Genomic DNA, 14179 nt, shown 5'->3' with positions numbered 1-14179 from the left:
CGAGTCCCATAATCTTGCTCTACTTGATTCTGTTCTCAGATGTCTGACCAGACAACACAAATTACATAACGGCTCAGTCATATCTAATACTTCATTTATGTTGCATTCTTCATTACAGTTGCCAAAGTGCCAATCGAAAGCTAAGACATGGAAAAATAACTCCTGTCAAAGCAAAGGTATGGTTGCAAAGTGTCGAGCAATGCTAAGCAGCCAAGACCATTGGAGGACTTAAATGAGAATAAATGGTCGTTTTCAACCTTGACAATTAATGTCTAGCTTCTCATGTTCATCTATTAAGGGAACATGTACAAAGGTGAGAGCTCCAAATTAAACACCAAGCCATTTCCTTCAGTTTCTGCTCTGCTCTGATCTCATGGAGCTTGAAACTAAACTGAGGGAAAATCTTGCTTCACAAGCACTGCTTTTGTCTGATAATCACTTGAAGCCATACATGAAAGATGAATTTTCCTTTGGAACTCCATCAAAAGGTTTCCTGCAAGATTTTCAGTCTCTCAATCGGTTTCATACAAAAGGGTCTTCATCAAATCCCAGTTTTGGGGTCCAAACTGAGTGTTACGGTTCATTAATTAACAATTTCACTTATGGGTGCTCAACAGATTTCGATGATATTCATAATTACTGTAAGCCATTCGCAGACAGTGGTGGGAATGGTCATGTTATGGACAATTTCCATAGTGGAGGATACTTGAATATCCCTCAGAGAAATCCCCCTTATGATACTATGGGAACAGATCAAGGTTACATGATCTTCACTACTTGGCAAGACATAAAACCTATCAATTTTGTGGTACCAGATGAAGTCTCATGCATAACAGCAGAAAATGGGTACAACAAAAAAGTTGGCATGAATAAGAATATTGCATTGCCAGAAACTATGAGGGCATACAGAGGTCCTAGAAAGTGTAATGTTGCAAAGGGGCAATGGACTACTGAAGAAGACAGGTAGAGAAGGTTTAGTTCCTCAATCGGTATATACATTTCTGGATGGTTTTAAGGTTAGTTGTCTATTAATACTTTAGTTTTAATAATTCCTCATGTTTGTTTTATTCTAGCAGGCTCTTGATTGAACTGGTTCAGCAGTATGGGGTGAGAAAATGGTCGCATATTGCTCAAATGTTGCCTGGGAAGATAGGAAAGCAGTGTAGAGAGAGATGGCACAACCATCTTAGGCCTGATATCAAGGTTTATATTTATTAATACACATTCCATATGGCCCGATCTTTTTCCCCTATCTTTGTTTTATAGATATCATTTTTTAGCACTCATACAAATATAGATAGCCATAGACATATGCATAACCGATACCTAGTATATGAAAATGTCAAAATCTTGGTTTCAGAGAAAGAATACCATGTATGGTGCCCAACTGTATTGACATTGACATGATAGTAGTCATTTTGTGACTCGAACCTGTGACTTGGTTTCTGCTCTAACACCAATTGTTAAAAGCTTAACTATTGATTCAAAAGTCCTAGAACTATGAGTGATAGGCTCAAATTTTATAAAGCTTTTAACCCTTACAATCATAACATACACAAACATCGTGTGGGGCTTGTGTACATATATAATGCATATACTTTACATCTACTAACACTAGTCATTCCTTTTTCTTGTCTTTTTTTTTTTGCTATGCAGAAGGATGCGTGGAGTGAAGAGGAGGACAAGGTACTCATTCACGCCCATGCAGAGATAGGAAACAGATGGGCTGAAATTGCAAAGAGGTTGCCTGGAAGAACAGAAAACTCCATCAAGAACCATTGGAATGCAACCAAAAGAAGGCAATACTCGAAACGAAAATGTCGTTCAAAATACCCCAGAGCGTCCCTTCTACAAGAATACATCAAGAGCTTGAACTTGGACTCAAACACTGCAAAAAATTGGAGAAAACCTTCGGCTAGTAATGCTACAACAACCAATGATACCACCCTCAAAGCACCAGTTCTTCAGCCGGAGCTCAGCTCCGACAATTTGGACTATGATTTTTGTTTTGATGAAAACATGTGTCAAGAGGGCTGTAGCATTGATTCACTTCTCGATGCAAACACGCCCTGTGCTCCTGTTGTTGATGTGAAAGATTTTGATGGGAAAATGCCTTGTGCTCCAGTCTTCGATGATAATGACTTTGATATGGACATTCCAGCACTGGATATGAGTCCAGTAATAGAATGTGAATCGAAGAAGGGGCTGGATTTGGTGGAGACGATCTCTCAAGTCAATGAAGTCAAAAGAAGTTACTTCATGAAGAAACCTTATGGAGGGAGAGAGAGAGATGGGATTTGGCTTTGGATTTCCTTCCATTGGCTGAAGTTTTTAATTTCTTGGTTGCTCCATATGTGTCACATATTTTACATACTCTGTGTCTCTCTTTTCTTGTACAAACAAAACACGTATCTTAAAGCAAATATCTATCTTTCATATAGAGAAAATATTTATATGTTTAACCGGGTTGGGAGGGGTCATGGCTGATAACAGATAACCCCCTAGTTTAAGACAACGCCAGAGGCAGAGGTATTAGGCAATGTGGTATTGTTACCTCTGGCATTGTCGGCTTGGGGAGACTCCTCATTCACACGATCCTTTACAGTCTGTTGTTTGTAATTAGGAAAAACCAAAACAAACTTGTCCTATCTTGTGGAACTCTAGCTCACCAACATAACTGTCAAGCTCCAAAGTTTTTAAAATATGCATGCTTTCCACCCTTAGAAATTATACTTGGTCTTCAACACAGATCACAAAACTAGCAATTGAACATTGGAGAAAAGTCCTCCTGGTGAACGTGAAAGTACAAGTACAAGCAGATCAAAAGATAATTTAAGACATATACCTTTGGATAAAGAAGACTGTCGTGGACATACATGAAAACCGATCATATATATGAATCGATAAGAAGGAATTGACGAAATAACTTTAATGCTAAAACAAAGACAAAAGCGTTGGATAAATGCAGCAAGTACTTCGTAAATTACGGTTCTTCGTCGATCCCGCTTCCTGTGGCAGCATCTTGGCGTTTAATTTCCCGACGCTTAAACTTTAGTGGGTCTTGCTTCTTTGGAGATCACCAACAGGACCTGTGCCTTCTCCGGACGCTTTGTCGTCTTGGGTCTCGCTTCTTTGGAGATCACCAACAGGACCTGTGCCTTCTCCGGACGCTTTGTCGTCTTGGGTCTCGCTTCTTTCGGGATCACCAACATGACCTGTGCCTTCTCCGGACGCTTGGTCGTCGTGGGTCTCGCTTCTTTCGGCAACAGGAACTTGGGGGGGTTTTTCTTTCAGCTTTTCCGCCATAGTTTTCCCCAACATCTTTGCTGCGAGTGGAAGGCCACCACACTTTTCGAAAAGATCCTTCTTTGCTAAATCTTCTTGACCCTTTAAGTTCAACACCTGTTTCTTTCTCTCGACCGTGTCTGTGAATATTGACCAGCAGCTCTCTTGGTTCCAAAGTGGCAGAAGGTTATGTATGTTTTCTTCCTTCCCAACCATCATCTTCGCTACCTCCTTAATCCTGCTCGTGACAATCACCGTTCCCCCGTTTCCTTTTGGCAATCCATATGCAAGACGTTTATTCCAATCATAGCTACGATTTATTGCGGCACTCAAATCTCCGTACCATTCATCATTTTTCCAAACATCATCAAGTACGATGAGATACTTCTTACCATTCAGTTGGAGATGCAGAGCATAGAGTAAAGCATTGAGGCGTTCCTTATCATCGAGGGTGCTTCCATTATCCACGCTGATGCTCTTAATGATCTCCTCGTCAACTCCAAGACACTTCAACATTCTTTTAACGACTGCTTCCTCTGAGTTCTCTGCTTCACTTTTCTTGGGCATGCGTACCCAAATCCTGGGAAGGAAGCTGGTTTTGACCTCATTCTTGTTGAGAAGCGCTCGGCAAAGAGTTGATTTTCCGACACCTAGCTCACCGACGATCCCAATTGCCTTGAACTCATCCTCACTTTGTCGCCGTTTAAGCATTTTTTCCAGAGAAATCATTTCATTTTCGAACCCATGAACCTTTAGACCGGACGAGGTTGAGATTTCTTTCTCGCCGTCATCCTGCGAATGATCAGAAGCCACTTGATCTGGAGGACCCTTCGTCTTCTCTGAGGACTCCTTCGTCTTCTCTGAGGACTCCTTCGTATTGCTCACTTCAGGGGTCTCCTGATTCTTCTCCGCACCCATGGGGACCTTTTCGATCAGCAAATACACACAGAGTTCGACAAGGCCTCCAAGAAGCTGTCTTTCATATATAATACATGAGAAATGATGCTTGGAGTAACAAGTAGGGAAGCGTCGTATAATTATTTTTAAAAAAATAATAAATATAAAATTTACGTATTAAAAAATTAATTTTTTAATAATAAATTGTATTTTTTTATAAAACGATTACATAATATTTATATATTCTATAATTAGATGTAATATTATTCAAAATACACTAACCGTCTCGATCCTATAATTGTATATGAACTTTTCATTTTCGAAAAAGGAAAAGGGGGAGCAGATTCGTGCATTGTAGACATGGAGGGTCCAGTCCACTATATATTATTGATCATAAAGATATTTCAGCGGCGACTGCAAGTCTGAGTATTTTGGTCGTTGGCCAGTAATAAGTCTATAAACGTGGGGTGCGAAAGTAATTAATAATTTGAATTTCTCATAATTTCGTATACATGATACCCTTATCAATTTTTGTTTTTAAAAAAATTATATATAAAAAAAAATTCTAAATATAAGTTCTATATTCTAAATATAAAAATAAAAAAAAATAAAATCACGTATTTTTAAATGATATATAAAATATAAAATTTTTGTGTAGCACACTCTATTTTAAAAAATGAAGATAATGAAAGTTGAAACGACAGTTATAGTCGAATTACCCTTTAATCTCAGTTTTGGCCTTTACAAGGGGGCTTGTCGTATACATTTGGCAGCCTGTGAAAGTTCTACACCAGATGGCCTGATTCACATGGAGCAACTTGTCCTAATTAATAACGAGTGAAAACAAAACAAGGATTAATAAATCATTGGACCTTTTCGTGAAGAAAAATCTTATTTATAAATAAATTGGTGGAAATACATTTAGTATATTATAATTTAATTTAGAACAAAAATTAAAATTGAATTTTAGAAATTAAATATATATCGAATATAATAATAATTTAGGTACACAGATTGTCATAATCTCTGTATTTTGCATCCACACTATGTATGCAGAACACGTGCTGTCATAATCTCTATATTTTGTAATCTTAAAGTCATTTTAAACCAAGCTAATTAAAGAAGGAAAAGAAACCATTGGGAGAAATGGTCAAAGCAGGTTCAAGACAAAAGGAAAATATGGAATATGAGGGTTTTCCTTCTCTTAAGCCTCTAATTTCAAATCATCCTCCACTTTATTTTTAAGCTAGTGTGTAGAGTATATCATCTACGTTACTTAAATAATAAAATTTAATTTGTAAGATTTAGATTTTAAAATTTATCTTCATAATTAAATTATGATATTAAACATTTTACTAAGACCTCGTTTGGATAGAAAAACGGTTTTATCTCATCTCATCATTACAGTTTTATTAAATTTTCACACAAAATATAATTAATAATTTAACTTTTTCATATCTCAAAATAATAATAAGATTAAAAAATAATATTTTATTCTACTTTTAACTCTCATCTAAAACTATCTCATATCATCTCACTAATCAAACAAGACTTAAATATATTCTACACACCGCTTGAGGATAGAACTTGTCGTTTTAACCTTAGGTGTTATCTTTAAAAAAGATGTTCATGGAAAAATACAACAAAATGGTGTCGATGCATTTTAATTCAATAAAAAAAATAGTTGAATTTTCTATCATAATGCCATTGAGAGGGTTTAAAGATGTTGAGAATATAATAAGTATTGGAGTTTCAGTTTAATTAGTACCATTAATTCTTGAATTAGTGGAGAGCTTGTACTTTGATTTATTTTAGAGAAGGTTCTATTTTCATCATCTATTTTTTATTTTTTATGTGGTATTAAATTATTAAAAAACTATTTATCATTTTTTATGTCATATTAGATAATAAAAAAAGTGACGATTAAAAAGATGATAAATAATATTATTATTTTTTATTCAAACAAACTTTTTGGCAGCAACGTGCATATGATCAATTGCATAAGCGATTTTTAGGATTCAAGTGATTCAATTGATCTGTATCCACCTAGCTAGTGATCAACAGACACTTCGAGCCTACAAAGTCCAATTTTCAGGAAAGAAATGATTGCTAATTGAAAATTATATATATATATATATATATATTTTTTTTTTCTAGGCAAATTTAGCATTCTATAAATAAACTAAAGGATTACTGGATACAAATTTTAATGGAGTGGAAGTCCCCTATAATTATCTCAAAACCAATAGATACAACACATAAAAAAGAAGAAAGAGGGGATCTAGAGCCAAATAATTGGCTCCCATCCATGGCCCACTAGGAAACGCCGTCTGTTAAAATAAAAAGAGAGGTATGCTACATCTTGTTGGCTTGGACTGGCTAGAAGAGATTGCCACGTCCACTTTCACTTAATTCTTAGCTCAGGAAAGTGGAAACATAGGATAGCAGCCCGACACAAAGTCAAGTCGCCGGCGAAAGACCAACACAGACTATGACAGCGTGTGTTGGTCACACGCAGCCATAGGAGTGGAATGGAGGGTCAGATCCGGAGGATCCAAAGCCTCTTATGCCGGGGGCTGCACGTGTCATCAAAAGCAGCTCCAGGACGCAATGGCACGTGCGATGAACACGTTGGGCAAATGAGCGGAATCCTTCTGCGAACTTGAAGATCAATGACTGGAGATGCAAAAAAGGCAGCATGTGTTGGTCAGAGAATGCCAAAAAGCAAGAGATCGGCTTGTTGCGAAGCTGTAGAGAAAAACCTAATACTAAAAACATAAAAAGTTGACAAAACAGGAAAGGAAAGTAAATTACTACGGCTGGCTAGTGTAGGAGATGGGTGGAGCTGAACTCTTATCCCCCGTCCTCCAAGTGGACGAGCTAGAATCGCAGAGATCGGTAGAGAGGTTTTTTCGCCTCTGGTAGAGAGGGGAGTGCAATCAATTATTGACGAGTTATGTACAAAAATTTTTATATTTATTTATAGATTATGAAATTAACGTGTGAGTTTATTGAATGTGATTTACTCAAGTTATTATTTATTTTCGTGGAATCATTACCACAAGGGGAAGGGTTTGAGACTCTATAACTATACTTTGATTATTTAATTTTAACAGCCCATGTGATGGGATGAATTGCTAATAGCCTTGCAACAAACTCATTGAGTGAGAACAATTATCACCTTAAAATATAATATTCTATACATTTTAAAATTGTATTTATTTTTTAATCATTGTATCCGCTCAATCTTCTTTAAAAAGTGGCAAGAATAATAATTATTCCAACCGTAAGAATAAAATAAAGTAAAAAGGAAAAAGAAAAAGCAGTAAGAATGCTAGAATCAAGATAATTAGCTTTGGGTGTTCCCTTTAAAATTATTGAGGTGAATTGGCAAGTTTTTTGAAGTTTCCGATTATTGGAAAAGGAGATTGGGAGTAGATTGTTGGAATCCCTTTGGCTTTATCTATGGAACTACGGAGATATGAGAAAAGGAAAATGATAGGGACCGATCCCACTCCAAGGTCCCGCTCCAATATTTTATTTTTATTTTTAGTTCCTTTTTTAGTTAGTGATTAAGAAAATATTATTTAATAGTATTTTTAAATTTTTTTTTAAATATTTAAAAATATTAAAAAAAAAAAGCGAGATCCTTAATATTACTACCAATGAGAAAATCATTGAGGTGATGTTTCTCTTATGGTGTCAGAAAATATTATAATGATGTAGTCATCTTTTGTTTTAGCTCATTTTGGCTCCTTTTATGGAGGAAAGTCACGAGTATCTAATAGCCTTGCCAACTTGGGTAACAAAAGAATTGCATTTTTTAGAAGGAAAATGATGGAGTGACCAATAAAATCTCTCGTGGATTTCTACCGATTTATTTATTTTTATTTACTTAATGTAAGTATTTTTTAATAATTTTATGATTTTATTTTTTTAAATGTTTGAAGGTCTAAAACAATATTTGAAAATAAAAATAAAAATAAAAATAAAAAATTTGCTTTCTCAGTAAGTATCATTAGTAAGGATGTCGGTTGTTGTAGTATTGTCCTTTTTAATAAAGGAGAAGAGTGAAATATGTATTCTTTGGGCTCTAAGGAATCCTTAGTAATATAAGTTCAGGCTGGTGGTGATAATGGGTGGTTCTTACCAACCCAAGGCATTTAAGATTTTTTTTTTTTTTTTTAACATAAAAGTTTTGAAAAATAAGAAAATTCTTAAAAATTTTGAGGGAAAAATGTTAGCAACCTAAGGAAAAAGCTTTTCAAAGGTACCGAAAAAGAAAATGCTACCAAGTGGGAAGATAATCAAATAAGTCACATAGAGAGTATGAGTATGATTTTGCCAAAAATGTATCTTATTTTTGCTTTGTCTTGTCTTGTTTGATAGACAATATGCGGAGATTCTATTAATAATGTAACCTTACATGTGATCCATCTCTTGTCAGCTTGCCTCGACTTTAGCTCTTAATCCCATGCCTTTCATTAAATTAAATAAAAATCAATGTTATACATCACACTATCATCTTACTTTTATTTTATTATATAAGATATGATACATTTATTATCATTAGATGATAAAAAATTATCTAATGGTAATAAATGTATAATATCTTATATAATATAATAAAAATAAAATAATAGTATGGTTTATAGAATTTTTTTTAAAATATATATGCACACAAACTCAGGGTCATAAGCACAAAGTCTTTCTGTTTACCATTTATTTCAGGAGACCCTAAGTAAACAGTGAAACTATTGTGCATTAAGGAAATGAGTCCTCAAATCCGCAGCCCATTATGTTATACTGAATAATGTTATCCATCATTTATTTTATGAAAAATAATTTATACATAATATTTTTTATAATATTTTACACAATTATATTTTAAATGAAAGGTATTTTTATAAAATACCTTATAAAAATAACATCATTTTATAAAAATACTCTTATTTTATAATATTGTTATGTAATGTATTGTACAATATATTGTATATATATCATTACTCTTATTTTATTATCATCTTTCTCTCCATTCTTTATGTAATATTAAAGGATTTGATATTAGTATAATGCTGACTTGTGAACTAATCAATCATTTGATGTCAAGATATTAAGAGAATGATTGTTTCTTTTTATTTATTGATTTAATGAATGCTTGAAATGAGAATTGCTTTAATTATAAAATAATTTTATAAAAATAAATTCACAAATTAACATAATTTAATATAATATATCAAAATATAAAATTATTTTTATTGTAACGTAAATTTAACATATCACATAAAAATATATTATTTTATAAATTTTTATAAATCTCTTTGGGCTGTGTTTATCAACTGGAAATATCTTCAAACTAGCAAGGCTTTTGAGTGCTTGGTCTCAAGTTAGTAATGTTAAGAGAATGGCTGTGAATCTGTTCACCTTGATGAGTGATAGAGCTTGCGAATACTATTGCATCTACAAAAGAATTACACAAAAATAATTTCATAAATTAATATAATTTAATATGATTTGTCAGATTATAAAGTTATTTTTATTGACAAACCACATCGGCTTCAGTCAATTTGTAGAATTACTTTTATATAACCTCTTTGTAGCTAGATTTCTCAACACCCAGTTATCATGCCACCTACAAACATATAATATATATATATATATATATATATATATATATATATATATCTATCCACTCTCTGTAAATGCATCACATCGCTGACTGGATCAGCGTTAATTGGGAGAAGAATCGGTTGCTCGTGGTCGACAAAAAGAATAAATGTTCTGCCAAAATTAGCTACTTACCATAAAAGAACCGACTTACAACCTCTCAGTTCCAGGCCCGACCTAAAAACAAATTCTTGAATGCAATGACTTATCATCTAACAACACAATTTATCAGCAAAAAGTTGTCCAGACACAAAGCACTCAAGCTTTCTTTGGCTTAATGCGCTTCACGCGGGAATACAAGAAGACTCCAGCAAGAGCAATTCCAGTGCCTGCGTCAAATCCAAGGCAAAATCTCTATGACTGGATAGTACGGTTAGCAGTATAATGGAGCTAACTTCAAATAATTTTGATACTATTTTCCCAAGTTTCAACTATGTCTATCTACCACACTTGTAACTTACCAAGAGTACTTATAAAAATAAATAAATAAATAAATAAAAAGGAACTTACCAAGAGTGTTGATAGGAGAGACGGCCGTTTTGAAAACGAGGACAGAGCTGACTATAACCACCACTCGCTTCACACAATTTCCGACAGAGTGGGTAACAGGCGATACCCTCTGCAATATCATGTAGGAAACCTGCACAGTTCAACTCATTAAGTCAGCACTGTTTCTAGTATGGATCAAAGTAGATAGCAAAACGATGACAATGAAGAAGCGAAGGCCCATTTGAAGTCTCGATGCTTTAGAAGGGTATTGACTTGCATTGAGTATTTTCACCCTTTCTTCTCTCTTTCTATTAAAAAACTACTCAAATATTGCTAAAATTTGTCTTTTTGCATAGGAAATGCTATGTTGACTAAATATCTTTGACTTGTATCAACCCCCCCCCCTCTCTCTCTCTCTCTCTCTCTCTCTCTCTCTCTCTCTTATGCGCTATAGGATTTATCTCGGTAAGACACTCCAGCATTGAATTTCTAACAACTCATACATCATGGTAGTGGTACAAGGGGATTAGTGACTCGGTAAGATGCTCTAGCATTGAGTTTCTAAGAACTGAGGCATCATAGTTTGGGTGAAATAATAATATGCACATAGTTTTAGAGAATAGCAGCAATACTGATTTTAACTTAAAAATGAATTTAAACATTCCCAAAACAAGAGATGACACTGTCCAGTAATTGATACCAATATTTATTTTTGCACTTATTTCAATATTTAAAAAGAACAATGATGGAAACTTTAAATATAAGAAGCACAGAATTCTATAAAGGCCATAATTCACAAATATAATACAAAATAATTTGGAAAAGGAAACAAGAAAAGCCAGAGTATGGAAAAGGCCTCACCTGCTGATAGGCATGGAAGCAGAGTGCAGCCAAAAGAGACCTGGTGTATACTTGTTTAATATTTAATCCCTGGCAAGGAATATGATATATTCAAATTAATCGGTAGCACATCCATTAAAGATCGCTTTGTTGAGTAAACTCAGGATTAAACAATTTGTAGCAGCTTTTAGCACTTAAAAAATTACTCACAGATGCCTATACAAGAACACTCACAGCTGATTGAAGGTATGCAGGAGTAAACTTGACACCGTCCATGAAGATAGCCACAGGAGATAACAAGAAAAAGGACATTACAGTTATTACTGAGAAGAGAGTAATGTTGTCCAAAGATTCCTGCAAATGGATAAGGAAATGGTGATGCACAAATTCAAAAAAGAAACAAAAAATCAACAGCAGAATGCAGTACAACAGACCAACTGCATGCAACTGTTGTATGGTTTTTAACAATCAAGACATAAAATCAACACAATTAAGAAGATATGAATCTGGAGAATGTAGACTACCTCTTTATTAACCATGACTTTTTTGCTAAGGACATTACGAGATTGGTTTGACAAATTGGAAGCCATTGCACTCCAGAATCCAGCCCTTCTCAAAAATATATGGTAAAATCATATATAATGTATAAGGATAACAACTTGAGTAATATTGAAATCTGAACAAGATTTTAGGTAGAGATATCATACCAGTTAAAAGAGGCCTCCGTGACTGATGCCAGTGCCACTCCACCAACAATTGGCATAAGGGAAGCAACCACCCATGCAGTGGGCATCTGTATAAGTATGAAGAAAATATCTAGAGTTGGAACTGATTGATGAGTGATACTGATGTAATTATCATCAACAATTCTTGCAAGTTATGAATTCAACTAAAACCAGAAATCATTTTCACAATTATTTATTTTATAAGTAGAAATCATCTTCACAATTTACAAACAAAAAGGAAATGTTTTTTTTTATTGGCACCAGGTGTCCGGGAACAGCGTCCTAACTAATCCCGGGGGTGCACAGGCCCTTGGCAAGGATTTTCCTGCAAGTAGTAATTCAAGCGAAAAATCCCCCAATCCAATGGCCACTAGAGATTTTTTGCACCCAGTGGAATTCGAAACTTAGACCTGAAGGAGCATACCTCCAAGACCAAGGCATTTACCACTTGAGCCAACCCCTAGGGGTTAGAACAAAAAGGAAATGTTAATGGGCACTGTAGATGTCAATGTTATCATTTGTAGAACTATATAGTCAATAAGCTTAATTTCTATTTCTAACAGGGCATCCTGGAGATCCAAATAAATATATGGGAACAAAAAAGGAAAGGAAATCCGCACCTCCCCAAGAAACATAGCAGAGAGGACAACTGAGAAGAAGGGCTCCATAGCTTTGATCGTGTGAGTGAATGACACTGCAACTTTTCCAAGACTCATATTTGTGAAAAGGTTCCCTAACGTGTGCACCACTGCCAGTGGCAGTATAGCAGCAAGCTGGCAAGAAGTGGCATAAAAATAAGAATCACTACATGAAATCAATTCCCATATATTAGATCCTAAAACCTCCACATGATCTGAATACCTGTGAACCACTAATTTTGGGCCTTTTATAGAGATTAAGACCCCACATGAGCGAAACAAGTACAGTACCGACGGCTAACTGAACCACAGTGACAGTTACAGGGTATGGGTACACCTTCAAAACCTGTGAACAAAAAAATAACAAAAATTGATCCACACTCTCACAAAAATCAAGTGCAATAATCTATAGTCCAGTGGATAATTGAACTGAAATATTTCAATATGAACAAAGGCTGAAGTGGCAAGGTTAATCTTAATTTCGATTCTCTGAGAAAGTTAAACTTCTTACGGTCTTGCCATTAAGCAATATCAACTACAAACCGAGCTCAGAGTCTCAGATAAAATTAATTAACCTTTATTATTTTTTTCCTCTCAACCGATTAAAAAATAAATTACTTCGGGCTCTCAAAGAGGTCTTTCTCAGAACACTTTCTATCAAGAGAGAGTACTAAGAAAAAAAAAGTTTCATTAATTTACACGCCCCAATAATTTTTTTCCCAAAAAGGCAAAATATTCATCACGTTGTTTGGCTTCATTGGCTGAGTTATCTAACAGTACACCTGTTCAAAAATTAACATTTCCACATATTTTTACATTCAAAGCTAACAGTGTAATAGAAACTCATCCTCCCAAAACTAATAAAGAAATCACACTCAAACCCAACAAAATACATAACCACCACCGGCAACTTCGGAGACCATCGCCAACAGAGCTATGACAACACATTCACTCGATTGTCAAAACTATATCAGCTTCATAATAAAATCAACCAATCCAAAAAAAAAACCCAAATTCCGGAAAACAAAAGACCGGAGCCCGAACCTGCTTGTTGTAGATATTGAAGTAGATGTTGAAGAGGTACCAGAGGCCAAACAACGCTCCGAGCTCCAACGTCTTCCATGTGCTGCTGGACTCGGCGCTCTCGGGCACCGAGGCAGCCCTAACCTCGAAACTACTCGTTCTTGGATTGGAATCAGGCGCTGGGGCGGAGGTCCAAGGCCTGAGCTTGAACGGGGACGACGAGGACAGAGACCAGGATCGGCGAGGCATGTGAGGAGAGGAGAAGGAAACATTGGGGGAGAGGGAGAGATCGCGGGGATCCGAAGAGGAAGAGGCGCGCACGGGGTCGAATGACCTAGGGTAGAAGGTCGGGTTCGAAGGCCTGCGAGTCTTCGTGGGGAGAGGGAGTGAGGGCGAGAGAGTGAACGCCGTGCTCTGCATTTTTCGAGGCCAAAGGTTGGGATCTCAGAATGCGAGCGAGCGAGGGAGAGAAAGAGAGAGAGAGGGGGTTGGGGGGCGGCTTTGGAAAGTCCGCCTAGGCAACTGAGGTTGGTGGAACAGTCAACAGTGCGAGTGCCTGGGTGGGGGAAGAGGACGTGAATAGAAAAAGTAAACGGAAAATCAAAATTCTCGCAT

General features: G+C 35.6%; 3 protein-coding genes across 3 annotated transcripts; 1 reads left to right on the top strand and 2 right to left on the bottom strand.

The window, feature by feature from the left end:
• Positions 1 to 373: 373 nt before the first annotated feature.
• Positions 374 to 2836, top strand: LOC108991460 (transcription factor MYB98-like). The gene is made up of 4 exons (XM_018965705.2): positions 374 to 963; positions 1077 to 1203; positions 1657 to 2232; positions 2750 to 2836. The coding sequence occupies exons 1-4, from the start codon at positions 374 to 376 to the stop codon at positions 2834 to 2836; spliced, it is 1380 nt and encodes a 459-aa protein (XP_018821250.2).
• On the bottom strand, positions 2750 to 4265 carry LOC108991488 (probable disease resistance protein At5g45490). The gene is made up of 2 exons (XM_018965748.2): positions 3139 to 4265; positions 2750 to 3075 (listed from the first exon to the last, which is right to left on the bottom strand). The coding sequence occupies exons 1-2, from the start codon at positions 4201 to 4203 to the stop codon at positions 3052 to 3054; spliced, it is 1089 nt and encodes a 362-aa protein (XP_018821293.1). The 5' UTR covers positions 4204 to 4265; the 3' UTR covers positions 2750 to 3051.
• A 5690-nt stretch (positions 4266 to 9955) lies between these two features.
• Positions 9956 to 14179, bottom strand: LOC108991483 (triose phosphate/phosphate translocator, non-green plastid, chloroplastic-like). The gene is made up of 9 exons (XM_018965740.2): positions 13586 to 14179; positions 12765 to 12887; positions 12524 to 12676; positions 11886 to 11971; positions 11703 to 11787; positions 11413 to 11532; positions 11200 to 11268; positions 10360 to 10489; positions 9956 to 10178 (listed from the first exon to the last, which is right to left on the bottom strand). Exons 1-9 carry the CDS (start codon positions 13982 to 13984, stop codon positions 10108 to 10110), a joined length of 1236 nt encoding a protein of 411 aa, XP_018821285.1. The 5' UTR covers positions 13985 to 14179; the 3' UTR covers positions 9956 to 10107.

This window comes from Juglans regia, chromosome 2 (genome assembly GCF_001411555.2).
Source record: "Juglans regia cultivar Chandler chromosome 2, Walnut 2.0, whole genome shotgun sequence".
Lineage (NCBI taxonomy): Eukaryota > Viridiplantae > Streptophyta > Magnoliopsida > Fagales > Juglandaceae > Juglans > Juglans regia.
Note: the sequence above shows the minus strand (reverse complement) of the source record. Positions and strands in the feature narration are given on the sequence as shown.

Coding starts and splice junctions, on each gene's coding strand:
- LOC108991460 (XM_018965705.2), top strand. CDS start 374: ATGGAGCTTGAAACTAAACTGAGGGAAAATCTTGCTTCACAAGCACTG. Junction 1,204..1,656: donor ATCTTAGGCCTGATATCAAG/GTTTATATTTAT, acceptor TTTGCTATGCAG/AAGGATGCGTGGAGTGAAGA. Junction 2,233..2,749: donor TGGTGGAGACGATCTCTCAA/GTCAATGAAGTC, acceptor TCTTCAACACAG/ATCACAAAACTAGCAATTGA.
- LOC108991488 (XM_018965748.2), bottom strand. CDS start 4,203: ATGGGTGCGGAGAAGAATCAGGAGACCCCTGAAGTGAGCAATACGAAG. Junction 3,076..3,138: donor GCACAGGTCCTGTTGGTGAT/CTCCAAAGAAGC, acceptor CCTGTTGGTGAT/CTCCAAAGAAGCAAGACCCA.
- LOC108991483 (XM_018965740.2), bottom strand. CDS start 13,984: ATGCAGAGCACGGCGTTCACTCTCTCGCCCTCACTCCCTCTCCCCACG. Junction 11,788..11,885: donor ACGGAGGCCTCTTTTAACTG/GTATGATATCTC, acceptor ATTTTTGAGAAG/GGCTGGATTCTGGAGTGCAA. Junction 10,179..10,359: donor CTCTCCTATCAACACTCTTG/GTAAGTTCCTTT, acceptor GATTTGACGCAG/GCACTGGAATTGCTCTTGCT.